Source organism: Giraffa tippelskirchi, chromosome X, assembly GCF_054371585.1.
Source record: "Giraffa tippelskirchi isolate mGirTip1 chromosome X, T2T-mGirTip1v1.2.pri, whole genome shotgun sequence".
NCBI lineage: Eukaryota > Metazoa > Chordata > Mammalia > Artiodactyla > Giraffidae > Giraffa > Giraffa tippelskirchi.
Window position 1 is genome coordinate 1,769,245 of NC_137289.1, and position 27,865 is coordinate 1,797,109.

Below are 27,865 nucleotides of genomic sequence, written 5' to 3' on the forward strand. Positions count from 1 at the left end.
CTCAGCTTCCCCATGACCCACCAAGCCCCAAACCAGCCCCCAGTGCTGGAGAATGAATACCAGGAGACCAGGAGTCACCCTCAAAAGGCAGCTTGCTTTATTCTCACGACGCCAGCAGGGGGCAGGGATGGGCAGCCTGTCTGCCTCCCATCTGAGGCCCTTTGAATTGCAGAAGGGTCCTGAGGCCAGCTCTTACTGATACACAGGTCCCTGAGGGGGGCCTCGTCCACACTGGCAAAGTGGGGTGCAAGGGCATCAGCTCCCCAGTCCGCTCAGCTGGCAGCACCTGCCTGTTGCTCAGTGCCAGGGCACTCCCTAGCTCCGCGTGGGTCTTGTCACCAGGGTCTTCTGCGACTCGGGGGACTTGGCTTCTGGACTCCTCCTGCCACTCAGGAGAGAAGGCAAGCTCCAGGGACGTCTGGCACAGCCTGGGCTCGCTGACATCTTGGATGGAGACTGCCCCTTCTGTCCCCACGGCCACCAGGGAAGGAGGTGACCTCTAGGGTGAGCCTGGCAAGCCACACCTATGCTCCCTGTCCCCACACCTCAGAGGGGAGGCCCCCTGCAAAGCTGCTTCCTCTTCTTGCCTTCATCTCCCCACCTTCCCTCCCACCCCCAAACCACCCCCCCCGTCCCTTCTTCCCCCCACCCCCTCCTTCCCAGCCATCACTTGGGGATTCCACCTTGGTCAGGCTGCCTGAAGGAGCTGCCAAGCTCCAGAGCAGGTCCACAAAACGAAACGAATCGAAACAATTAGCAAGCACAGAAAAGGGAAAGAGCCACAAAAAATCAGGGTTGCCTCTGTCTACAAATAATGGACATTCTCTTGTGCTTAGGACAGTCTTCTTTGCCTCTCCTTTTCAGCAGACTTCCCTGTCCCCAAGTAGCCATTCTAGGGGGAAGTACATGTGTGTGTGCGTACATGTGCCTGGGTTCATGTCACATAGACACACACAGACACACAACAGACACACACCCTATGGCTGAAGGGAAGCAGATACAGGTCTGTCCCCACGCCAACTGGGGATGTGGTTGCTATCCCTGGGGAGAAGGAAGTTGCTGATGAGGAGAGGCGTCCCTTCTCCGCAGGGGCTTCTGTCTAGGTAGCAAAGTCCCACGCTCACACATGGACACACGCTAGATGCTAAGGGAGGGTGGGAGACAGGGGTCTGGCCAGGTCACTGGACCTGTGCCCAGGAGCACAGAGGGTGCTCACACGGTGGTGACCGAGAGCAGAGGGTTGTAGACCCGCTTGCCGTCGGCCGAACGCGTGCCGTGGGCCAGCATCTCCTGGATGGTGATCCAGTTGTCCAGGATCTTCTTGTTTCGCTTCTTCATGGTCTTGCGGTGGCTCAGGGCGATGATGTTGAGCTCGGCCTTGCTGTCTCCGTTCTGCTGCTCCCGCAGGCACTCCAGCCGGCTCTGCATCATGAACTCGCGCCGCTTCCGCTGCTCCCGGGCCCGGATCAGGTGCTGCTTCCGCTCTTCCTTGCTCCAGTAGCGGCCCATCTTCATCTCGCTCACCGCATCGTCGTCGGTGGTCATGCCACTGCGCTCCTCACGGATCTTCAGGGCCCGGGCTTTCAGGAGGCGGTCGCGCACGGGTCGCTTGGCCACGTAGCGGGTCCCATCGCTGCGCACCTTGACCTTCCACTCCATGCGGGGCGCTTCGGGGGCCGCAGCTGCGCCCCCTCTGCTCACCCGGGGGCCGGCGGCCACACTCAAGGGGCCGGGGCCCAGGTCTTCGAGGCCACGTGGGGCAGCCAGCTGCAGGCAGCTGTGGTAGTGCTCACCCTCCTGGCCCGGGCTGCGGTGGCGCCGCGACAGGTAGGGGCTGCCTTCGGGGCCCACGTGCTCCAGGGCCACCCCCGTCTTGGGGCCGCGGTGGACCCGCTCCTCGGCCGAGTGCTGTCTCCGGCTCACCTCGGGATCCTGGGAGAGGGATCGGAACTTGGCGGGGCTCCCCGGGGGAGGGGGGGCTGCGGCCTTGGGGTGGGCGGCTCCAGGGGCTCCTGAGGGGGTCCAGTTGAGGTTGGAGTTGCCTGCTGCCACGGCCGCCCGCCGCAGGGGGCTCTCGGGCAGAGGCTCGGCCAGCAGCGGAGTGCTGCGGCAGCTCTCGCCCGTGTTGTAGGCACTGGTGCTGTCCTTGTCCGACTTCTCAGGCAGCTCAGAGATGTCAGACAGCTCGTGCTTCTTGGGCTCACCAGCTGCCAGGTCGTACAGGCTCTCCTCCTCCAGCAGCCAGGCCTTCATGCAGCGCTCCCGCAGCTGCTGCATTTTCTGCGCCCGCAGGATGTTGCGACACTTGAACTCCAGGTGCCGCAGCTCCTCCTCCAGCACAGCCAGCTCGTGGCCTGCACTCTCGTTGCGGTTGACGTCCAGGGCGCCGTGGCCGGCCGCGGCCCGGGGGAATGGCAGGCCCAGTGGGTTGCCGTTCTCCAGGTGACACTTGATCTCCAGCAGCTCGCGGTAGCGCTCATACTCCTCATCCGTGAGGCCCGGCACATCGCCGCCACCCAGCCCTGCGCCCTCGGCCAGCAGGGAGTCCATGCTGAAGTGGAAGTCGTGGCTCTGCAGGGGGTCCCCTTGCAGGCCGAACTTGCGCAAGGGCCCAGGTGTGTTGGCGGTGCTCAGGGGCTCGTCCCCCAGCAGGTCATGCTCGGAGCTCTCCTCGTTGCGGGTGCTCTCGTCTGTCCGGCCCACCCCACTGTCCAGCTCCTGGCTGTTGTGCAGGCCCGGGCCCGCCTCAGGGGCCCCTTTCTCCTCTTCGTGTCCAAGCTGGGGTGGCAAGAGTAGTCCCGCTCAGTGGGGGCCCCATCGGGTGGGAGGGAAGGGTGGGGGGGGGCGTTGCCGGGGGTGGGGATTACAAGGGCTTCTTTTGGGTCTGCTCCATCTCCTACAGCCCCCCCAGCCCCTCCTCCTTCTGCCCTCTGGCACCCCATTCCCCGCCCTACCCCCCTTCCTCACCTGCTGGGCCGGGGGGGATTTCAGCTTCCTTGCCCGCGGGTCACCCTCATTCTCAGAGCCAAAGTTATCCAGTAAGTCATCCCGGTCACTGTCCTTCCAGTGCTTTGCCAGCTGCAGAGACAGGCCCATGCTGTCCCCGTGGCCTCAAGGACCACCCCAGAGCGCCCCCCTTCATCAGAGGCCAAAGAGGGCAATGGGCCCTGGAAACGCACCCCCCACCCCCAACCGGTGCCGGAAAGCCCGAACCCTAACCCAGGGTCGGGGGGCCCAGGACACCTGAGCGGGCACACACCCACCTGGCTCTCGGGCCGGGCCACCAGCAGGGAGATGTTGGTGTTCTCCTCCTGGCTCAGGATGGCCACCGCTTCCTCCCGGTTCTGGACATCCACGCCATTTATCTGCGGCAGGCCAAGGACCGTCAACGGATACCCCAGGGCTGGCTCGGGAGCAAGCCCCAGTTGAGCTACAGGGGTCCACCTCTCCCGGAGCTGCGAAGCAAGCACTCTGGGCCAGGACGGGCTCTTGGGGTCCGGCAAGATGGAGGTAAGTGGAAGATGCCACAGACGGAGACCACCTGGCCCACCCAAGAGCACGTGTGCTCAGAGACACATGTGGAGTGGCAGACCTGCTCACGTCAGGGGCGCAGAGGGACAGGCTAGCAAGGGGCCCACCATGCCAGCAGATCCCATGGGCACACAGGAGCCGGGTGCATGGTTGTGCAGCAGGGAGGTGAGTCCTAGCCCTGGTTTCAGGCATGGAGGCGGGGGGTTGCCCAGCCTCAGGCTAGGCTCTGAGCGGGAGAGAGCCTGTCCCCCAAGCTCACCTGGATGATACGGTCTCCCTCACGGATCCGGCCATCTTTGGCTGCAATGCTGTTGGGATTCACCTGCAAGGCACGGGCATCAGTGGGGCCTTGGCCCTCTCCACTAAGGTGCCTGTTTGGTAGGAAGGGGCAGCCTCGCCTAGGGGCAGCCCCCCAAGCGAACAGGGGGCTGACTTTCTGAGCATGGCAGACAGGTGAGGAGAAGCACCCCTGTGATCGCTGGGAAGGGCTCTTCCACTACAAGCCCGGGTCCTGTGGGGAGGACTAGCTGACTACACACACACACAGAAGCCATGGGCTGCCCTGGCCTCGCCGACCAGCAGCCTCCCTGTGGTGCTAACCAGGCTCCTTCTGGGCAGCCTTAGAGCGCTGGGGTGCCCTGGCCCCTCCTGGGGGCTGCTGCACAGGGAGGCTGCGTGGAGCCTTCAAGAAGACCCCCGCCCCCTCCCAGCTTCATACCTCTCCCACGTAGATGCCCAGGTCCTCCTCCTCATCTGTGCGGTAGCAGACCATCAGGCCCAGCTTGTCCCGGTGGCTGCTTTTATACAGCTCCACCTCCTGCCGTGGGGGATGGGGAAACAGAGGATGAGAAACCGTGGCGGGGGTGGGAGGGGGCAGCCCCGGCTCAGCCCTGACCCCAGGACTGTGTCACGTCAGCCGAGCTCCCAAGATTCTCTCTTACCATCCCAAACGGCACGTGGGTCCCGTGGTCTCCCCTACCCCAGGAAACACCCAGGACACACACACACAGGACACATGGGACTCATGGGATAGACACAGGTGCAGGACACAGACTCAGCAACACAGACCGAGCGAGGGATCTCACGCGACTCAGCCCTCCCCAACTCACCCCAACTTGGCCCTTGGGCCCGAGTAACAAACCACGCACAGGACAGGGCCGTGAGGTCTGGCCGCCTAGGGGCGGCGGGAGCCAGGCCCAAGCTGGGCAGCTGACGGCTATCCCAGGGCTGGCTGCCCGTCTCACCTCGTACTCCAGCTCATCCATCCGGTCTGCCTCCTGCGGGCCGCCCTCCATGAACTCCGCTGGGTCATAATACTCATGACTGATGGGGGGGCTGCCCAGGAGAAGCAGGGCATCAGGCGGTGGCCCAGCTACCTCTTCCATACCCCTCCTTTTGTGCTACACGCACCCAGGCAGAGACGGGGAATATGTCTTGAACAGGATTGTGAGGTCATCCGCACCGAGGACCCAGGCATGCCTAAGCTCTTCTCACCCCGTCCTGGACCATTCCGTCCTGACCCCCAGCTCAATGCCTCTCACCATGCCAGCCAGCAGCTGCCCCTCCCAGCTGGCACTGGACCCACTCACGCAGTGCCCCCAGGAGTTATCCGGGCCCTGGAGGATGGCTAGGCAGCAGAGCAGGACCCAGTCTCCGTCCAGAGGCAGCCCTTCTGGCCCTGAGGCTAAGCCTGGCCACTGCCAGCACTGGGTCTTCCTCTCCACAGAGGAGGGGACCACGGGACCACCTCCCTGCTGCCTGGGAGACTCTAGCGAGACAAGTCAGTGCTCACACGGTCCTGAGCCATCAGGCCCGGAGGAGAGGCCCTTCTTCCGAGCGGGCCAAAGAAGAAGGTCAAAGGGATGGAGGAAGTTGAAAGCAGGAAGAGGAATGGAACAGACAAGGATGCAAGAAGATTCGAGGGGTGATGCTGGCAGAAGAGAAGAGACAATGGAGGAGGAATAGCTGAGGACCCCAACCTTCCGGCAGCAAGGTCCCAGGACAGTCCTCCCGTGTCCCTGGGGGTAGATACAACAGGGAGCCTGCATGTCAGACCCCCTAGGCCCAAAACCAGCTGGCCTCCAGCCAGAGGCTAGAAGCCTGGAGATTCCTGAGCCCTGGGGTGTGACAGTCAGTTCTGGAGGCCAAGAAGCCTGCTTTCTGCCATAGAGGGCACCCAGTCAGGGTTTCCCCACCATGCCCAGAGCTGCGACAACGTAGCAGCTCTGGGTAGCCCGGGATGGCTGCCCCGGGTGGTGTGCCCTCTCTGGAGGGAGGGCCCGGGGCCCTCCTGAGGGCGACTCACAGCTCAGATGGGACGAACGGCTCCAGGATGACCATGGGCGGGGTGGGTGGGCGCAGCTTGCCCAGCGCCATGATATGCTCGAAGGTGATGTCCGTCTGAGTACCACTGTCCACCAGCTGCAGGTCGTGGCAGGAGCCATCCCCCCGGAGGCGGGGACTGCGTCTCAGCACCTGGATCATCAGGGGCTCCTTGGAGGCACGCAGGGCCTCCAGGGTCTGCTCCTGAGACAGCTTGGAGAGCTCCTTCCCGTTCACCTGCGGCAGAGACACGCCCCAGTGAGGACGCGCCGGGGCCCTGATGACCCTGGCCCCCTCTGCCACCGCACCAAGCCATCTGGGGATGGCAGGGCCACACCTTGAGTGCCGGGGAGCCTCGCCCCAGAGCCGTGCTGGGCCCTCCTCCTCCTCCTTCGAGCATCCGAGTTGGGAGGGAGACCTTGACTGCCTTCTGCCGATGGAAGTCAGTCCACAAACGGGTTCAGACGCGAGGGCCGCGAAAAGCAAAAAGGCTTGAAGGACTGGATCTCCGTCCTCAAGGCAGCCAAGGCTTGCCACAGATAAAAGGATGCCACACACCCGAGCCCAAGAGAGGGGCTGAGGAAGTGGCCCTGATAAGACCATGGTTGTCCCAGTCTTCAACTGAGACAGTGCTCCCCCAAGCTGGGCGTCTCCAGGAATAAGGGTTTTCACCAAGATGGCCAGTATAGTTGCAAAATCATGGTTTCCAGGCTGTCAAGAACAGGCCAGCCCCTGAGTGTCGTTCCAGGAAAGCACAGAGTCCTAAGGACCCCTGGACAGCCGGTGGCTCCTCTGAGTTATGGAACCCAGATAGTCATCTTGTGGCTACATGGGTATGTCCTTTGTAGACAGCGATTTCAGGAAATTTTTTCCTCTCTCCCCAATCTTTCCATAGTCAGGAAAGATTTTTTAATCAGGTTCGTCTAGTTATCAAATAAAGAGTTTTACTGTAGAACATTTGAAAAAGAAAATCCTAAAGAAGAAAACAGAAATCACCCGCCATCTTAGGGACGTAAAAGCTGTGACTATTAGCATATCTCCTCCTTGTTCATTTCCCTTTTTGTGACTGCAGGCAGCCTATGCATGGACCATCCACTCTGTGTTGGTTTGGTCTCTACTGTCTATCACTAGTGGTTCTCAATCAGAAAGAAGTTTGCAGAGACACCTTTCTTTGTACATTCTGTACCTATTATCTAATGTATGTCTTTGTATAATCTAGGTGGTGATGGAGAACATTTCCAGAAGTGGAATTATCGGATCAAAGAGTATTAAGGAAACAGATATTAGTTGTAGAATGTGGTCACCACAGCCCTAGAGGATCAAGAGAGCCAGGGAGGTTGCAGTTATAAACGGAGGAGGGAAGGGAGGTGCGTGGGAGAAAAGGACCAGCTGCTGTGTACATGAGGCGGTGTGTGAAGGCCGGTCTGGATAAGGCTGGGGGCCAAGGGAATGGGCAGACTGGCCTTGAAGCCCTTAGCAGAGCCAAAAAGGTCAGGGAATGTTTGAGGCATCCGTTAACGCACATCCAGTATCGACCTTTCGATTGTACAAGCGTACAACTAAATAAATTATCTTAAAAACAAAGGCCATGAATCCTCCAAACTCATGGCTTTCTAACTACTACATTTTCCAGTTGTCTGGCCCCTTAGGGTTCCTTCAGTCTAGTGTGTCTGGAAGGACACGCCACAGGATGGTGAGTGGCTACGTCTCTTCCCAACCCGGCGATCAGTGACGCCGGGGTGGTGGTCGTGGTGGGAATATTCACACCACAGAAATCAACAAACACTCCCAACCAGGGTTTTACAGAACATTAACTTATGCCCCATTGCCCTTAAATCCAGAAGGGGCCATGTGGAGCTACTGTGCTCAGGATTTTTGGAAGGAGGCACATTTCACATTTTCATGGTGTGCAGTGGGATGCTCAGGTGACGCTGAGAAACACAGGGATATATTTCTCCCTGGAAACGGTACCCAGCCGCAGCGTTGCTATGGAAACTGGGCCCAGGCAGTGGGAGGGGAGAGCCGGGTGGGCTAGGATGTCAAGAGGGGGATGGGCACACACACACAGATCCAGGCCACCCCTGTGACAACCCTGCAGCCATCCGATCCTTGACCCATGTGGCACCAGGCAGAAGCAGAGCTCTGGGTGTGGAGGCTTGGAGCTCCAGGGCCTCTCCTGCCATGAGTGCCTGGGGCGCCTTCAACCTCCTCTTCTCCTCAGCCTTCCCGTTGAGCCCCCAGAGCTAATAAGGAACAGGGACAGGGCAGGACAAATAAGATGTGAGCCCCTCCCAGGGAGGGTGAGGGCAACCGACAAGATGGCGACATTCAGGGCAAGGATCAAAGCGGAATTCTGCACTTGTCATGCTCCCTCATCCTTCAGCCATGAAGAAGAGAAAGAGTGTGTGCACGGGCCAAGCCATCATTCAAATGTCCCTGCTCCTGTCTGGACAGTTGTGAACCAAAGCCAGCCCATCAGAGTCCCCGCAAGGTAAGACCACAGTCTACACCCGCCGGAGGCACACCCCACCTCCCTGGCTGGCTGCCACTGCTCCAAACCCACACCAAGCCAATTCAAAATGGACCCAAGTCCTAAATGGATCAAGCTTTAAAACTAGCTTGGAGGACTTTAAAGTGTTTTTATGATACTGACATAGAGAAGCCATTTTTTCTTTTTCATTTGGCCGGGCCTCACGACCTGCAGAATGTTAGTTTCCTGACCAGGGATCAGACCATGGACTGAATGTGGGCCATGGCAGCAAAAGCGCCCAGGCCTAACCGCCAGATGGCAAGGGAATCGCCTGAAGATAAAACATGGGCAAACAAGAATGGAAAAAGGTATCACTCTGACTGTGTTAAACTATAAGACTTCTGGATAACAAAAGACATCATAACTACAGTTAGGACAGGCACAGAACAGACACAAGATTATCCAGAATAAAGAACACATACAGAACACTGCCAACAAAGGTCCATCTAGTCAAGGCTATGGTTTTTCCTGTAGTCATGTATGGATGTGAGTGTTGGACTATAAAGCAAGCTGAGCGCCGAAGAATGGATGCTTTTTTTTTTTTTTTTTTAACCTGCACTGTAAGCACTTTGAGAATGGATGCTTTTAAACTGTGGTGTTGGAGAAGACTCTTGAGAGTGCCTTGGACTGCAAGGAGATCCAAGGAGTCCATCCTAAAGGAAATCAGTCCTGAATATTCATTGGAAGGACTGATGTTGAAGCTGAAACTCCAATACTTTGGCCACCTGATGGGAAGAGCTGACTCATTTGAAAAGATCCTGATGCTGGGAAAGATTGAAGGTGGGAGAAGAAGGGGATGACAGAGGATGAGATGGTTGGATGGCATCACCGACTCAATGGACATGAGTTTGAGTAAACTCCGGGAGTTGGTGATGGACAGGGAGGCCTGGCGTGCTACAGTCCGTGGGATCGCAGAGAGTTGGATACGACTGAGTGACTAAACTGAACTGAACAGAACACTGGAAAAATCCAGAACTCAGTAGGGAAGCAGGGATTCCAGGAAAAGGGACCCCAAACCCTTTTGAGGAGGATTGAGGAGATGCCCCTTCAGGAAACTGAGATGTGAATACCAGAAAGAGTGCAAGTCTGCCATTGGTAGAATGGATCCAAAAATTGTGGTATATTCGTACATGTGGTTTGTGGCAATACACATGCTTATGAACAGCACAGATAAGAGAAAATGTACCTCAGGGTGACAAACCTGAATCCCCCTGGACAGGGGAGGGGAGGGGAGGGATGGGTCAGGGATGGGAAGAACACTGAGGCCCACAAGGCCCACCTCGAGGTTGGATGGCAGTACACACGCAATACTCGAGAAACAATCCAGAACACGTCCACGTGGAGGGACAGCTGCCATCACATATTAGCATGCAGAAGGGGTGAGACTTTGGGCGCAGAGGTTTCTGGCCCAGGCATTGTGTCCTGGGTGAATCCTTTAGCCTCTCCCGTTTCCTCATCTGCCAGGTGGATGTCTCTTAGTGCCCGTTTTCCAGGACCGGCCAAAAAGCACTCAGAGCAGAACGTAACACGACTATCTGTTCACCCAGACATGCCCACCACAGTTGGCATCTCCAGCTGGTGAGGGGCAGGGAGTGGACTATATATAGTAGGGGCTGGGGGTGTGTGGATGGTGGGTACCCCTGGGATGGGGGGAGAAGGTGGGGCTTAGGCTGAGTTGGAGGGGATTCCAGGGTGGCAACTGTGGATGGGGTGGGGATGGTCTTGGCACTCCAGCCAAGCTTTTTCATTTGCTGAGCCCTTGTGGCACCTTCTCCCCTCCAATGCCCTTCTTTCTTGCTTCCCAGCCACCTACACTCACTTAAGGCGAAGTGACCCAGTGTGTCCCTTCTGAGCCCAAGAGCCACGCCAGGCCTGGCAACCCCCCACCCAGGGAGAATGCCAAACAGACGGTTTCAGGGTGACTCGCCTTCCCTCAGGTTCCGGAGGCTACCCGTGGGCCTTGCCTACCAGCCTGTGAGGTCAAAGGCTCAAGGTGGTGTCAGCAGGCCCAAGGACCGATGGCACAACCCTGGCTCGGAGGAGAAGTGCTCCTCTGCTCCTCAGCACTGTACCCATTTCTGTCTCTCAGGCAGAGCTGGGGCACCCGGCTCCTGCTTAGACCCGGAAGCGATCCCCGGTCAGGGGCACTCTGTGTGGGCTCAGGCTCAGTTTCACCCCTGAACACAAGATGGTCAACTTGCTGGAGGAATTTTTTGATAACTAGAAAGAACCTTGCTAATGTTCATCATATCCTTTTATCCACTACATTTCTTATAAATAATAGATCTTAAAATAATCATAATTTATAGTACATGAATGATAAGGATATTCAGAACAGGGCAGCATTCATTATTTTTTTTTTTTTTATTGTGCGAAAATACAGCAAACGTCAAATTTACCATTTAACCATTTCAGGTGTACAACTCAGTGGCATTTCATGCCCCGAACAGTCATGCAACCATCACATCTGTTTAACTCCGGGCCATTTTCAGCACCCAAAAGGAGATCCCCTACGCATTCTCTCCAAATTCACCCCACCCTGGCACTTACCAATCTTTCTTTCTTACACCTGCCTCTAGACATTTCCTAAGTGGAATCCTACAACAGGTGGTCCAGTATGTCTGGCATTTTCCCACAGCATGTTTTCTAGGTCCACCCATATGACTGCAGGCGTCAGTACTTCATTTCTTTTATGGGTAATATTGCAACCTATTCCAGAAAACTGCACTGAGTGGACAAATCGGTCATCCCTCAACACACGTTGGTTTGTCTCTACATTTTGGCAATTGTGAATCACACTATGGTGAACATTTTTGTCCAAGGGTTCGAGACCCTGTTTTCAAAAATTTGGGGCCATATGGTCATTCTGTATTTAATGTATGGAGGTACCAGCATTATTTCTAATGCCAAAAACTTTACAGTACTCTTTAGTACAAGTGTCTGCCTCATGGAAATGTACAGCTGCCCTACCAGAGTCTTCTAACAAGCGTTTCTCAAAAAAGATATGATACAGGGTGCTCGGGGCTGGTGCACCGGGATGACCCGGAGGGATGGGATGGGGAGGGAGGTGGAAGGGGGGTTCTGGAAGGGGAACACGTGTACACCCATGGTGGATTCATGTCAGTGTATGGCAAAACCAATACAATATTGTAAAGTTGAAAAATAGAAAATAAACTAATTTTAAAAATGGCACATTAATTCTGATGACTATCATGTAAAATGTATGTTTACAGAAAAAGACTGCAAAAGAATATATAGAAACATTGTTCAAGGGAAATGAAGATCTGAGAATTTGCTTTCTTCCCGACTTTATATACCATGGCTAAATTGTTTTTTGAAAAACTGTTTATGGACTTCAAAAAGATAGCATTGCTGGACAAGTCTCATAATAAACTATCAAGCAAAAAGGACCTGCTGGGAGAGCTCAGTGTGAGCCCAGTTCTGAGAGCTGATGGGGGTGCAGATGGGAAGGCAGGTGTGAGCCCACAGGAGCATTGTAGTGCCACAAGTGTGCAGCTCAGAGAGTGCACGGGGCTGTGAAAACTATTTGGAATGGGCGTGCCTGTTATATATATTCATTGGCACCTGCGTCAGTATTATTACACAATCCTTTCTTTAAAGACTGGAAGGAAATTCATGAAAATGGAAGAATGTCAGCAGTGGTTGGGGCTTTCCTCATAGCTCAGTTGGTAAAGAATCTGCCTGCAAGGCGGGAGACCTGGGTTCGATCCCTGGGTTGGGAAGATCCCCGGGAGAAGGGAAAGGCTACCCCCTCCAGTACTCTGGCCTGGAGAGTTCGAGGTCACAAAGAGTTGGACACGACTGAGCGACTCTCCCAGCAGTGCTTGGTTATCTCTGGGAGTTAGTGATTCTAGATGACTTTCGTCTTTTGTTCTTTACAGCATTTTCTTCCATAAGCATTACTTGGCTACCTAGAGAAAACAGGCAAGAACAATCTAGCCTGTGCCCTGCTCTTGAGGTTTTTTCCTGAGACCCCAGGCTCAGGGGCAGCCTTGTGTTCCTGGCCCCTGGGCAGCCCTGGCCGGGGCGGGGGAGAGTGCAGCCTTTGGGCTCAGGCCCCTTGGGAGCAGTGGTGATGAAGTCACATCAGACTTCACATCCAGATCTGAGCTGGGGAAACTTGGGGGAGGCACGCTCTTGCCCAGGTGTCCCTGAAACGGTAGGGGCAGCTCCCAGGACCTTGGATCCCCAGAGTGGATCGCAGCTCCCACCCTTAGGAGAAGTGGCAGGGAGGGTCCCAGGCCCACTGCAGGGAACACCAGGAAGCTGGTTCTGGATGGCTTGAGAGGGGCCTTGTCATGGAGCTGTCAATCAGTCTCAGGCCTGGGGCAGGACCAAGCAGACTCCCTCCCACCCTCCATTTCCCCCATGTGCACTCCACCACTGGCTCTAGGGCTGCATTTGCAGAAGGGATTTTCTGTGGGTGGCCAAGGAGTGGGCCCCGAGCTCTCCCAGCCCCATGTCTGAGCAGAAGGCAGCAGGAGGCCCCAGGGGTGGGGGCACACTGACCCACAAGGCACCAGTCAGAGAGGGGGGAGAACACAGCAGGCCCCCAGGTCTGCCTTCAGAGGGGGGCCCTGCCCACCCCAGCCCCTCAAAGTAAGCCAGGCCCCAGGGTGGGACTCCTCCGACAACCGGAGCGCAGGTGCCTGTGGCAGCTGGGAGAGGGGCAAGGGTGGGAGGGGTAGGGGAGAGGAGATGCAGTTGGCACACAGCTGGCGCAGGGACCGGCTCAACCCAAGCTCCAGAGGCTAAGTGGGAGGCAGTCTTGGTGGGCAGAGGAAGACCCTTCTAACAATCCAGGGTGTTGGGGAGATGAGCAAGGAAGGGGGGGCCCCCCTCACCCCCCCCCAGCATCAGAGGCTGAACTGGGACAGCAAATCTGGGGGCCTGGGTCACTGCTCACTGCTTGTGCACTGAGGGGGGCCCCAGAGGGTGAGGACAAGGATTCCAGGCACAAGGCCCTGCTGTGCTGTCTCCACAGGGCTTCTCCGGGAATCAGAGGGATTAGAAGGAGCGCAGTAAGGGAGGGCGTGAGGCTGCAGGAACGTCAATGGAGAACAGTAGATGTGGAAAACTCTCTAGAGCTGCCATACAATCCAGCGTAACCATGAGAATGGAAAACAAGCACCCTAACAAAAGCTTGTACACAAATGCTCATATCGGCACTATTTTTTTTTTTTTTTTTGGCCTCGTGGCACAGCTTGCGGGGATCTTAGTTCCATGACTAGGGACTGAACCTGGGCCACAGTAGTGAAAGCGCTGAGTCCTAACCGCTGCACTTCTAGGGAAATTCCCAGCAGCATTTTTCTAAATAGGCAGAATTTGGAAGCCTCCTCCATGTCCACCAGCAGATGGATAAGCATAATGGGGGAACATCCACCCAGCAGATCATTCCACCATATAAAGGAGCAAAGTCCTGATACATGCTAATAATACAGCATGGATGAATACAGTCCGGCAGCCCAGCCAAGTGAGAGAAGGCAGGCACAGAAGGCCACATGCTGTATGATTCCAGAAAAGGCAAATCCATGGGGACAGAAAGTCGAGGAGTGCAAAGAGAGAGTGGCGAGAGGCTGCATAATGGTAGGAAGTTCCCTTTTGGAGTGACCACCATGTTCTGGAACTAGGTGGTGGTGACAATGACACCACACTGAAAGAACTCAAATGTCACTAATGGGAAACTTTATGACATACATCGTTGCCCACAATAAAAAATTAAAACTGCTCCCTGAACCCACAGAGACCACAGGTGCCCTCACAGAGATGCGGGTCACTGGAAAAGACATAGACGTGGGGAAGAGGCAGGACTTGGGGAACTGGTTTTACTCAATGCAGATAGTTTTTTAAACATAAGTTTTTAAATTTGTTAATTTTTGGCTGTGCTGGGTCTTTGTTGTTGCGAGGGCTTTTCTCCAGTTGCATTGAGCCGGGGTTACTTTCGAGTTGCCGTGCACAGGCTTCTCATTGTGGTGGCTTCTTTTGGCGCATGGGCTCAGTTGCTTCGCAGCATGTGGGATCTTCACGGACCAGGGCTTGAACCATGACTCCTGCACTGGCAGGCAGATTCTTCACCACTGAGTCCCCAGGGAAGCCCCAGTGCAAATCTTGATCTCTGATTTGAAGTTCCTGAGACTTGCCCCACTCCACCTATATGTGTCTCCAACCAAGCCACTAAACCAAGTGTCATATGACCACTGTTTTTGAATTCAAGTAGGAATTGACTGTTCTTGACTTAAACTGCTGAAGTGAAGTGAAGTGATGTCACTCAGTCATGTCTGACTCTTTGCGACCCCATGGACTGTAGCCTACCAGGCTCCTCTGTCCTTGGGGTTTTCCAGGCAAGAGTACTGGAGTGGGTGGCCATTTCCTTCTCCAGGAGATCTTCCCGACTCAGGGATCGAACCCGGGTCTCCTGCATTGTAGGCAGACGCTTTACAATCTGAGCTACCAGGGAAGTATATAAATGCTGAGATGGAGGTATATCAGCCAGGGATTGAGTGTACGTGGAGATAAGAGGCCCAAGGAGGACCCGAAGGCACCTTGACATTGAGCAGTTGCAGAGAGAGACACAGAGCTTAGTCACCCAGAGAGAAGGAAAGTGAAAAAGGGAAGCTGGGAAAGACAGTGTACCAAGGAGGGGAGGTTGGACAGGATCAGGACGCAGAAGGGCCCTCTGGATTGGTGAAAAGAGGGCAGTCGGGGAGGAGGACACCCAGCCAGCCTGTATAGACTCAGCCTTTGGGAGCTTTTGCAGAGAATGGGGTCGAAGCAGCTTGGGGGTGTGGGAGAGCCCTAGGTTTGGTTTCTACAAGGACAGACACGTGAGAGCATTTGAATGCTTGTTGGGAAAGGTAGGGTCAGAAGACGAAAAATTTTTCAATGCCAAAAAAGAGCGAGGGACAGACCTGGAAAAGGTAGTGGGTATATGTGGGGGGTGGGGAATCGAGGGAAACAAGTGGCGTGGGGCAGGGGGCAAGAGCGAGGCAAACGGTGGCGGAGCAGCAGAAGGGACATCGGTGTCCAGTGGGACATGGGGCAGATATGAGGGCAACGAGAGGACACAGGGGCAAGGGGTCAGGAAACAGCAACGCAGATAGCTTGACGACGCAGTCGCGATCAAGCAGGGGCCTGATCCGCGAAACCTGAGGCACGGCCCCACCCCCCGCCCGCGGCGAAGCGGCGGCGGCCTGGGAGGAGGGGGCGGGGCCGAGGCGGCGGAGGGCGGGGCCGAGGCGGCGGAGGGCGGGGGCCGGGCGCGGAGCCGCAGACAAAGAGCGCGCCGCTATGGCGGCGCGAGCGAGGCTGGGCCGCCCAGCCCGCCTGCTCTCCCGCATGCCGGCCGGCTCTCTCCCGCGCTTCGCGGCCCGACCGGCGGGCGCGAAGCCCCTGCCCTTACCCCTGCGGTCCTACGCCCCCGCCCCCAGCCGTGGTGGATCTCCGGCCCTGGCTCTAGGGGGCCGGGGGCTCCAGGTGGAAGGCCCTCAGCATCTGTCCCAGGTGCTCTGATTTGAGAATCTCTGAGTGAGGCGGGGAGGGTAGTCTGAGAAAAGAGCCCTGGCCCGGAAGACTGGGGGTCCCACAGGCCCCGCGGCCCCCTGGAAGGTCTGGGGAACGCCCCTTTCACCCAGGGTCAGGAGAGGAGGAGGGGGTTGATGCCATAATTCAAGGGGCGCCCACGGTTAGGTTGCCTCTCCCAACCCCACTCTGCGGATTGGGAAACCGAGGCCAGGTGAGAACAGAAACCAAAGTTAGCCTCTGCCCTGGCGCCCAGTCCCACGGACTAGCTCTCATCTCTGCTGTCGCCAGTGTCCAGGGAACACCTTGGAAGCAGCTGGGTGTCTGGCTCCGCGGGACCCAGAAAGGAGATGCCCTGAGCAGGGCAGGCTCTTTTCTTCGGGGGCCCAGAAAGAAGTCCTCATTCATGCCTTCCCATCTCTGGAGCTGGAAAATTGTCAACCCACAGGGCCATCGGCACATCTGTCCATGGCATCTGCCCAGGGACGTCTGCATGCCCCTCACCCAGATCCAACGTACCTGCTCCCTCCTGTCTCAACACACACATTCCCAAGCAAAAAGCTGGCACCAACCTTCCCCTCCCGGGAAATCCCGACACCCTTAATGTGCTCAGGAATTGAACACGGACACAATCATCTCTCCAATTATACTGCTAATGCCCTTATAACCTTTTTTTTTTTCTTACCAGATCCAGGATCCAATCAAGGATCACACATTTGGTTCTCAGTTCTCTGAAAGTGAAAGTGTTAGTCGCTCAGTTCAGTTCAGTCACTCAGTCATGTCTGACTCTTTGAGACCCCATGGACTGCAACACACCAGGCCTCCCTGTCCATCACCAACGCTCAAACTCATGTCCATCAAGTCAGTGATGCCATCCAACCATCTCATCCTGTCATCCCCTTCTTCTCCTACCTGCAATCTTTCCCAGCATCAGGGTCTTTTCCAGTGAGTCAGGTTCTCGCATCAGGTGACTGAAGTATTGGTGTTTCAGCTTCATCATCAGTCCTTCCAATGAATATTCAGGGTTGATTTCCTTTACTGGTTTGATCTCCTTGCTGTCCAGGGAACTCTCAAGAGTCTTTTCCAGCACCACAGTTCAAAAGCACCAATTCTTCAGTGTGTTCAGCCTTCTTTATAGCATCAGTCCTTCCAATGAATATTCAGGACTGAGTTCCTTTAGGATGGACTGGTTTGATCTCCTTGCATTCCAAGGGACTCTCAAGAGAAGAGTCTTCTCCAACACCACAGTTCAAACTAGTCTCTCACTGTTTCCATTGTTTCCCCATCTATTTGCCATGAAGTGATGGGATCGGATACCATGATTTTCGTTTTTTGAATGTTGAGTTTTAAGCCAGCTTTTTCACACGCCTCTTTCTCTTTCATCAAGAGGCTCTTTAGCTCTTCTTTGCTTTCTGCCATAGGGTGGTGTCATCTGCATATCTGAGGTTATTGATATTTCTCCCGGCAATCTTGATTCTAGCTTGTGCTTCATCCAGCCCAGCATTTCTCATGATGAATTCTGCATGTTAAATAAGCAGGGTGACAATATACAGCCTTGTCATACTCCTTTCCCAATTTGGAACCAGTCCATTGTTCCATGTCTGGTTCTATGTCCGGTTCTAACTGTTGCTTCTTGACGTGCATACAGATTTCTCAGGAGGCAGGTAAGGTAGTCTGGTATTCCCATCTCTTGAAGAATTTTCCACAGTTTGTTGTGATCCACACAGTCAAAGGCTTTAGAGTAGTCAATGAAGCATGTTTTTCTGGAACTCTCTTGCTTTTTCTATGATCCAACGGATGTTGGCAATTTGTTCTTTGGTTCTTCTGCCTTTTCTAAATCCAGCTTGAACATCTGCAAGTTCACAGTTCACGTACTGTTGAAGCCTGGCTTGGAGAATTTTGAGCATTACTTTGCTAATGTGTGAGACAAGTGCAATTGTGCAGTAGTTTGAACATTCTTTGGCATTGGAATGAAAACTGACCTTTCCTAGTTCTGTAGCCACCGCTGAGTGTTCCAAATTTGCTGGCATGTTGAGTGCAGCACTTTCACAGCATCATCTTTTAGGATTTGAAATAGCTCAGCTGGAATTCCACCGCCTCCATTAGCTTTGTTCTTAATGATGTTTCCTAAGGCCCACTTGACCTCTCACTCCAGGATGTCTGGCTCTAGGTGAGTGATGACACCATTGTGGTTATCTGGGTCATTAAGATCTTTTTTGTATAGTTCTTCTGTGTATTCTTGCCACCTCTTCTTAATATCTTCTGCTTCTATTAGGTCCTTCCATCATAGCTCAGTTGGTAAAGAATCTGCCTGCAAGGCAGGAGACCCCAGTTCAATGCCTGGGTCAGGAAGATCTGCTGGAGAAGGGATAGGCTACCCACTCCAGTATTCTTGGGCTTCCTTTGTGGCTCAGATGGTAAACAATCTGCCTGCAACGCAGGAGACCTGGGTTCGATCCCTGGATTGGGAAGATCCCCTGGAGAAGGGAAAGGCTACACACTCCAGTATTCTGGCCTGAAGAATTCCATGCCCTATATAGTCCATGGGGTCACAAAGAGTTGGACACAACTGAGCAACTTTCACTTTCCACTTTCTGTTAGGTCCATACCATGTCTGTCTTTTATTATGCCCATCTTTGCATGAAATGTTCCCTTGGTATCTCTAATTTTCATAGAGATCTCTAGTCTTTCCCATTCTATTGTTTTCCTCTATTTCTTTGCATTGATCACTGAGGAAGGCTTTCTTATCTCTCCTTGCTATTCTTTGGAACTCTGCATTCAGGTGGATATATCTTTCCTTTTCTCCTTTGCCGTTTGCTTCTCTTCTTTTCTCAGCTATTTGTAAGGCCTCCTCAGACAACCATTTTGCCTTTTTGCATTTCTTTTCCTTGGGGATGGTTTTGATCACTGCCTCCGGTACAACGTTACAAATCTCCATCCATAGTCACTCTGTCTATCAGATCGAATCCCTTGAATCTATTTGTCACTTCCACTTCCACTGCTCAGTTGTGTCTGATTCTTTGCCACCCCGTGGACTGTAGCCCGTCAAGCTCCTTTGTCCATGGGATTCCCCAAGCAAGAATACTGGAGTGGGTTGCCATGCCCTTCTCCAAGGGATCGTCCTGACCCAGGGATCAAACCCATGTCTCTTATGTCTCCTGCCCTGGCAGGTAGGTTCTTTTACCACTAGCGCCACCTAGGAAGTCTCTTAGGTCTCTAGTCTCCTGTAATCTACAACAGCCTATGCATTGAAAAACAACTTTCATGACACTGACCTCTTAGAAGAGTCCAGGGCACTGGCCTCATACCAAGTCCCAGGGTCTGGATTCTCCTCCTTCCTTCCTGGTTAGATTCAGCTTAGGCTTTCTGAGGAGAGCAGCCACCCAGGGCAGGCTGTGTTCCTCCTCACACAGTGTGAGGGAGGCTCGGTTTGATCACTCAGTCTCTCCCTTGCAAAGCTGCCTTCTCCCTTCCTAATGCACAAGTCATCTGGGTGATAGATACCTTGAGACCCAGGGACTGACTTTCTTTTCCGCAACAACTTTCATCTCATGGTTTGACCACCCAAGGATGCTCCCCAGCTGGATCAGTTCAACTGGATGAATTGCACTGGTGGCTGCAAAATGCCTTCATTTGTTAGAATTCTAGCAGGGAAACAGCACTACATGCCAACAACATGTGACTGACCCAGTGAATGGTGTGCTCCCAGTTGAGGCTGCCTGGACAAGCTATACCATCCACCCCTAAAACTCTACCCACCCTTTCTGCTCAGGAGCAGGATCGGAGAGAATGAAGCACGCAGGAAGCCTTCATCTCAACAGATCCTTTATTATGGGGGTGGTGTGTGTGTGTGTCTGGGTTCCCATGTGAGCTACCTGTGGGTTATTGGTAAGGATGTGGGTGACGTGAAGAGGCTCAGTTAGTTGCATGTGGCCTGGAAGAACAGATTATGTATGTCCCTTGGGGGCCCCACATGGACAATCATCCCTGGAAATTGATTTGATAGATATAAGCTGAGGCCTCCTCCCTTTTTTTTTTTTTAAATATTCATTCTCCTTCATTAAAAATGTTAGGTTATAAACATTTTGCCTCCTCCCTTTTATTTGTAATAAACTCACTTGCTGGGTGATACTGATGGAATTTGTAAGTTCACAGATTGATCCAAAGTCCTGCTCAAGGTCCTCACTGCTCAGAGTGTAGGCTAAGACCAGCAGCGTGGACATCCATCCCCTGGGGGCATGTGAGTAATCCCAGGCCCCACCCCGGACCTGCTGAAGCAGATTCTGCATTTTAACAAGGGCCTCAGGGTAGTTGTGCTGGCCCAGAGCGCCCCCTTGAGGAACCGGGGCTTGCCAGCACCTGGAAGGGATTCAGACCACAGGCAAAGGCTTCACAGGGTCTCTCCTCCTCCCAAGCCCTCCCCAAAGGGTGGGTGCTGCCCACCCAGGGGCAAGCTGAAATCTGACCCAGCAGCCCTGAACTTCCTGCCTTTCCAGGGATGAGCAGGCCTCTCAGGCACTTCTCAAGTCCTGCCTGGAGAGAGGCTGGGAGTGAGGGATGCCCCACTGAAGCCACGATAGACAAGCAAAGCAAAGCACTTCCTGAGGTCATCCTTGGTTGTGTGCTCACAGCTTCCCAGGCACCCGTGGATGACAAAGGAAAACCTCCTCCCACCTACACACCTCTAGGCTAACCTGGTTAGCCCAAAGGCAAAGGCCATGTCTTGCAGCAATCCAAATGATATTCTCCATAAAGACTGAAATATTCTTTTCATTCAAATGAGGCCTTCCTCAGTGATCAACGCAAAATGAAAATATTCCTTTTATTTCCACTGCTCAAAGCAAGCCTGAGGAAGAGACAGACTGCACTTACAGAGAGAGGCAATGCCTTGTGACGCCCGAAGCCAGCTCTGAACCCCAGCTTCTCGAGAAGTCTTTCTTCTTTTGGCGTGGCTCACGTGCAGAAGGACCCAGTGTGCCTCCATCTCGGTATCTGTCCAGTGCCTGACTCATCTCATACGTCCTACTTCACAGCTCAGGGCCCATTTGGTTTTGTACCCCACCCTGTGGGATCTTAGTTCCCGGACCAGGGACCAAACACACTGCCTTGGAAGGGCCAAGTTAAGTCCCTCCCTCTTCTTTCCTGTTAGGAAAACCCTCACAATAATATTGGACAGTCTTCTTTCACTGGACATTGTGAAAGGTTCATGAGGAAGGCCTTCTCTATCCACTTTCCACTCCTTAGTGCCTGATCAGATGGCCGCAACCCCTCGCCCACTCAGATGAGATTCCAGGGGACCAAATGCCCTGCTGATTTCTCAATGGCATTGACGCCAGGAGGTAGGCCCTCTGTATTCCCATGTGGCACGTGTAGAAGCTGAGGAACTGAGTCAAGGAGCCATTCAGTACCTCCACACATTGTATTCCCTGGCAGAGGCCCTGAAGGAGAAGGAAAGAAAGACCTACTTGGCCCTACCAGGGGCCCCTGCTGAGCTAAGTGCTCCTGTGTGCTTTGGTAGGGGTAGTGCTTTTGGTAAGAGTATGTGTTGTCGTTCAGTTGCTAAGTCATATCCGACTCTTTTGACCCTATGGACTGCAGCCTGCCAGGCTTGTCTGTCCTCCACTATCTCCTGGAGTTGGCTCAAACTCATGTTAAATTGAGTCAGTGATGCCATCCAGCCATCTCATCCTCTGCCGCCCCCTTCTCCTTTTGCCTTCTTGTTTTTAAAGCTTTACTGGAGTATAATTGCCATATGATCAGCTGCATGTATTTAGAGCATACAGTTTGAAAAGTTTTGATATCAGAGGTATGCATACATCTGTAAAGCTATCACCACAATCAACAGAGTGACAATCTCCATCATCCCCAAAAGGGTCCTCCCACCCCTCTTCCACCATCCCTGCAAATACTGATCTGCGTGCCCCTCACCTGCTTTTTTTTTTTTTTTTTTTTTTTGAGGCCGGCTTGCAGCATCTCAGTTCCCTGACCAGGGACTGAACCTGGGCCACTGCAGTCAAAGCTCCAAATCCTAACCACTAGGCCTTCCCTGCTGGCTGCAATGTAGGAGACCCACGTTCAATCCCTGGGTCAGAAAGATCCCCTGGAGAAGGACATGGCAACCCACTCCCAGTATTCTTACCTGGAGGATCCCGTGGACAGAGGACCTTGCTGGGCTACAGTCCATGGGGTCTCAAAGAGTCAGACACAACTGAGTGACTTAACACTTTCCCTTTCAGACCACCAGGGAACCCCACCCCCTACTACCACCATCTGCTTTCTGTCACTATAGTTTGCCTTTCTAGAATTTTCTATCAATGACTCAGACAGATCCAAGACAAGGGGTCATGGTGTCAGACAGAGAGAAGGACACAGGCCCAGTAAGCAGAGATACCAGGAATGGCTCTCAAAGGCGCTTTGGTGTCTCAGTGTACAATGACCAGACTATCGCCCTTTCTACCCTTTGTGACCTGGCTTCTTCCTCTTCCTAACAACCTGCACGACCCGGCCCCCTACTAAGGCTCATTTCCAGATTTTCCAAGCTCTCCCTGTGCCCCCCAGGCCCCCAGCACCCACACTTGGTTAAATATCCTTGGAGGACAAGACTGGGACAACAGAAATGGAACTGGGGTTCTGACAGGCTGCACTTCTGACATGCCTGTGATAGACCACATCAGAAGAACCCAGGGCCAAAAAAACCACAGGATCATCTCAATGGCCACAGAAAAAACATTCAACAAAATCTAACAACCCTCCATGATAAAAACACTCAAACTAGGAATAGAAGGGAATTTCCTCCACCTGATAAAGGGCATCTATGACAAACCCGCAGCTAACTTCATACTCACGGGACAAAGACTGGAAGCCTCCCCACTTAGATCAGGAACAAGGCAAGGATGCCTGACCACTTCCATTCAACATTACACTGGAGGTGCTAGCTAGAGCAAGTAGGCAAGAAAAAGAAAGACAAGAGACAGGACTTCCTTGGCCGTCCAGTGGTTAAGACTCATCCAGTTGTTAAGACTCGGTGCTTCCACTCCACAGGGTAGGGGTTTGATCCCTAGTTGATCCAGGAACCACAAGGCTCCACCAAAAAAAGAAATGAAAGGCATCCAGATAGGAAAGGAAGGAAAACTATCTCTCTACTTATATATAGGAAATCCTGAGGAATCCACCCAAAACAACTATTCCAGCTAATAAATGGGTTTAATAAGGTTGCAAGATACATGACCAATACAAAAAACTGAATTGTATTTCTATACAGTGGCAACGAGAAAAATGAAAAGGAAATTGAGAAAACAACTCTTACAATAACATCATAAAGAATAAAGTACTCAGGAATACATTTAACAAAAGTACAAAACATTGGCAAAAGTAATGAAGACCCAGGGAATTCCACGGTGGTCCAGTGGTTTGGACTCTGTGCTTTCACTGCCAAGGGTCCAGGTTCAATCCCTAGTCAGGAAACTAAGATTTCACAAGTGGGATAAAAATACATACCATGTTCATGGGTAACACTCCTCCAAATTCAGTGTAATATTCAATACAATTTCAATATCTATTCAATGCAATATTCAATATGAATCCAACGCAATTCCTACAAAATCATAGCTGGCTTTTCAGAAATTGACAAACTGGTTTGAAAATTTGTATGGAAACGCAGGTGACCTGGAACAGACACAACAATTTTGAAGACACAAAGTTGGAAGACCCACACTTCAAAATTTATTTACAAAGCTCTAGTAAAAGCTGTGGTGAAGGCATGAAGATAGACATTTCTCCAGAAAAGATAAGCAAATAGTCAATAGTACAGGAAGGATACTCATCATGAAATGCATTTGGAAAGCACAATGAGACAGATACCACCTCAAAAAATAGGCTGGCTCTAATCTAAAACTTGTGTTGGAGAGGCTGTGAAGAAATTGGGATCCTCTTAGACTGCTGGTGGGAATGTAAAATGTAAAATGATGTAGGCTTTGTGGAAAAGAGTTTGGCAGCTCTCAAAATACTAACCGTAATTACCATATGATCCAGCAAATCCATTTCTGGTTATTTACCTGAAAGAATTGCAAGCAGGGACTCAAACAGGTATTTGTACACTCATGTGCACAGGATGACTGTTCACACTAGCTAAAAGGTGGCAATAAGTCAAATGTCCATCACCGGATGACGATAAATATTATGTGGTATATAGCCACACAATGGAATATTATTCAGTAATAAAAATAAATTTCGTACCGAGAACACGCTACAATGTGGAAGAACCTTAAAAACATGATAAAGAAGCTGGACAACAAAAGATCAGGTTTCATACGGTTCCTGAAATGAAACTGGTTTCACTGAAATGAAATGTCTGGAACAGGCAAGTCCAAAAAGACAAGTAGACTAGTGGTTGCCAGAGCCTAGGAGCTACTGGGACAAATGGGCATGTGACTGCTAATGGATACAAGGTTTCTTTTTAAGGTGATGAAAATGGTCTGGAATAAGATATTGGTGATGGTTGCACAATTCTGAATATACTAAAAACCACTCAACTGTACATGTTGCAAGGTTATGTGGATTATACATCAAAACAGCTCTGTGTGTGTGCATTTTTTTAAAATACCTGTGAATCATCTGGAGAAAAGGGTCTGGAATCAAGGCTAGAACAGAGACTTGAGACTTCTTAACCTGGGTGTCAGAGGCCTCTGGGGAGGTAGGAAAGGGCCTCGGGGCATAAGGAAGCCACATGGCAAGTGGTGTAGGTGTCCTTGTGCGTGTCTCTGGGCTGCACTGTGTCCTGGCGGGGTTCCTTATTTTGGTAAGATGCTGGGGCCACAGGCACGTATGGACAAGCCATGGAGAAGCATCTCTGAAGCTGGGAAGCACCAGAATTTAAGTGGCGGGTAGGCAGAGGTCCTGGAAGCTGGTCTTCTGGACCAAAACCTTCTTCCCTCTGAAAAGAGGTTCAAGCCGGGAGAAGCTCCCTGTTAGCCCCTGGACCTGGCATCATCTGGGATAGCTAATGGCTTTCCCTCCTCTCTAGATTTTTTTACAATTCAATTTTCTTTGATTTTCCCTTAAAGGACAGTTTCTTTTCTAAAAAACTGCACCCATACTGTGTAACACAGGGGACTCCACTCTGTACTCTGTAATTATCTATATGGAAATAGAATCTAAAAAAGAGTAGACGTAAATATAAATAATTCACTTTGCTGAACAGCAGAAACACAATAATATAAATCAACTATAGCGCTGTAAAAATTAAAAGATCAATATAAAGATGTAAAAGGTAAAATCAAAACCACATCCAGTCTCCGATTCTGTCCAAACTTCTGCGGGAGCTTTAAAAGGGATCAACGTCCCCAGAGCCTGGTTGGTGAGGGCTGGCAAAGACCAGGAAAGGCAAAGGACCCATCTCCTGGGGGAGCTCTTGCCTAGGGCTTGGGAGTCCTCCTCCAGGAGAAAACCCTGGCCCAGGACTTCCCTGTCCAGGTTCACCTCAAGCCTTCCTCCAACAGGGAGCCTCCCTGAAGGCCAACCCAGCCAGATCTGAGGACCCCCACTCCTGCCCTGGGGAATCCGGAGGATCACAGCAACATCCTCTCCCAAGCTTGGCTGGCTCAACTTGGGCCTGCAGCGTGGGGCAGGTTGCTTTCCACTTTCCACACATCCCCATGGGGTTGGCCCTTAATGAAGTGCTACCATCAAGAGCCAACTCAAGAGCTTTGGATTCGCTTGATGTTTGATGGAATGATTGCAAGAAAAGGCAGCCATGAAGATGGGATGGCATGGCCTCATCGACCAACCATGGCAACCCACCTACCCCCCCACCTCCCTCTCTGCAGCCTTGGTGCTGACCACTGGGATTCCACCTGACTGCCTGGTCTAGTGACCCCAACCTGGGTCATTTCCCAACCAGATCGCATAAGGAGGAAATGAAAATAGCCAGGCCAAGATTTCCAAACAGCTGGAACGAGAGATGAAACCAAGCACGGGGCTTGGGGGGGGGGCGCGGGGAGGGGGCGACCCCTGGGATTCCATAGGACCTCCTAGTCTAGTGATCCCAACCTGGGTCATTCCAGCACCCGACCGCACGAAGGGGAAATGGTAATAGCCAAGCCAAGATTTCCAAACAGCTGGAAGGAGAGATGAAACTAACCACGAGGCTAGGTGTGTGGAGGCGGGGTCGGGGAGGTAGGGGGGGCTGAGGCAGAAAGAAGGCGGAGAGCCGCGAGCCGGGAAAGCAGAAGACCTGCGCGTCCCCGGAGACCGGCCTGGGACAGGCGGGGAGGAGCGCCACCAGGTTGGGGCAAGATTCCGCGTCCGGCCCGCCGCCGGCTTCTGCCCGGGTGAGCCCAAGGACCTACACTCCCACCACGCACTCAGCGCTCCCGCGTCCTCCCCCGTCTCCCCCGCGCCTCCGCCAATGCCTGCAGGAGGTTTCCCGATTTTTCTAAGGAGACCCCCTTCTCCCATCCAGCACCTCTCCGGCCTGCACCTGCGCCCGGTCCGGACCAACAAACCCAGAGTAGAAACGTATACCTGGATGCGCCCGGTCTGCCCCTGGGTTCCGATCCCCCCCTCCGGTCCCGATCCCCCCCACCTCTGACCTTGAACTCCCTCCACAGAGCCCGGGGGACGTCTCAGGCCAAGCCATCCGGGACACGTCTCTAGACGGTTCTCAGGGCGCACAGAGAAAGTACACACACGCGGGGTGGCAGGAGCCTCTGCACACACACAGACGGGGCACAAGCACGCACTCACGAAGTCACGCCACGCACAGGCAAAGGAGCCCGGCTCCGGGTCCGAGAGCGCTACCTGGAGTCTCCCATCTTTCTGGGCGTCGAGCACTGCCCAGTCCACGCCCCCACTCACCGCCCAAAGGCCTTGCGGGGCACAGGGCGGCGGGGCACAGGGCGGCCGGGCACCGACGGTCGCTGGTTGCCCTTCTAGCAGACCCGGCGACGGCCGCTCAGCCGAGGCCCCGAAGGCCTGGGAGCCCACCGTTTGCTTGGGCAGGGCCGGAGCGGAGAGGGATTGCTGGGGGAGGTACCTGATCGCGCCGGCCGGGCGTCAGCGGGGTCCCGGGGCGCGGCCCGCGGGCCCCCGTACCCCTGGCCCAAGGGGACCGCGATTTGCCCCCGCCTTCCGGCGCTCCGCGAGCGCCCACCTCCCTTCCCCAGCACCGGGGCCAGCGGGGCCAGAGAGATCTGGGAAACGCAGGCCGTTGCTATGCAACCCCCGTCCCGCGCCGGCGCCGGGGGCAACGCGTTTCCCGGCTCCGGGTCCCGGGGTGTTCGCGCAGCGGACCCGGGCTCAGCCCAACTTCCCGACCCGGACCGATCGGGATCCAGGGCTCGCCTAGCAATCAATCGGGCGCCCTAGGGATGCGCCCCGTACCCCGATCCTTACGCAGGGACTCCCACCCGCCCCCCCTTCTGTGCCTGGTTCCCACGGACACCAACACCCAGCCGCCCCAGAGACGGAGGACGAAAATGCCTCCGTAACCTTCTCTGCCCAGGGCCCTCCGGCCCCTCCATCCGGCCCTCCCCCGCAGGAGACGCCCCCGCGCCCCTCGCCCCCGCGGCCGGGCCGCCCTACCTGCAGCATCACTTTGTACTGCTCCTCCGGCTTCTGGACCACGCACATATTACATCCCATGGTGCCGGCCACCGAGTGGAGGAGGGCGGCCACGGGAAAACGCCTTTCACTGACCCGACGGCGGGACCTCGGGCCCCGGGCCGGGGCCGGGGTCCATAGCCTAGCACGGGGGCGGGCCGCCTAGCGGGGGAGGGAGACACGCCCCCGGGGTGGGGGCAGCTCCACGCCCCTCGGGTTAACCCTTAGCTGTCCGCGGCCCGGCGCGGGCATGCTCCCTCGCACCCCGCCAGGAAAAAAAAAAGAAGGGCAGCGGGGGATGGGCGGGCGCGCCGGGTGTTGTTTGGCTACCGAACCCCCCGGATG

The 27,865-nt window shown here is 54.0% G+C and overlaps 1 protein-coding gene across 4 annotated transcripts; it reads right to left on the minus strand.

Moving 5' to 3' along the window:
- Positions 1-74: 74 nt before the first annotated feature.
- On the minus strand, positions 75-27,740 carry PDZD4 (PDZ domain containing 4). Of its 4 annotated transcripts, none has more exons than XM_081564545.1 (8): positions 27,503-27,740; positions 5,837-6,090; positions 4,776-4,866; positions 4,250-4,348; positions 3,791-3,853; positions 3,264-3,365; positions 2,968-3,078; positions 75-2,778 (listed from the first exon to the last, which is right to left on the minus strand). In XM_081564545.1, the coding sequence occupies exons 1-8, from the start codon at positions 27,560-27,562 to the stop codon at positions 1,213-1,215; spliced, it is 2,346 nt and encodes a 781-aa protein (XP_081420671.1). In that variant the 5' UTR covers positions 27,563-27,740; the 3' UTR covers positions 75-1,212. The 4 variants fall into 4 exon arrangements, with proteins under 4 accessions (XP_081420671.1, XP_081420672.1, XP_081420674.1 ...); XM_081564546.1 differs by having other exon boundaries at positions 5,855-6,090; positions 27,503-27,562; XM_081564548.1 differs by lacking the exon at positions 27,503-27,740 and adding an exon at positions 26,955-27,082.
- Between the last annotated feature and the right edge of the window lie 125 nt (positions 27,741-27,865).

Bases quoted from the DNA above. Each gene is read 5' to 3' on its own strand.
- PDZD4 (XM_081564545.1), bottom strand. From the start codon at position 27,562: ATGGGATGTAATATGTGCGTGGTCCAGAAGCCGGAGGAGCAGTACAAA. The intron at 6,091-27,502 runs GTAGGGCGGCCC...TCTCTGCCGCAG, and splicing joins AGTACAAAGTGATGCTGCAG to GTGAACGGGAAGGAGCTCTC. The intron at 2,779-2,967 runs GTGAGGAAGGGG...TTGCCACCCCAG, and splicing joins AATCCCCCCCGGCCCAGCAG to CTTGGACACGAAGAGGAGAA.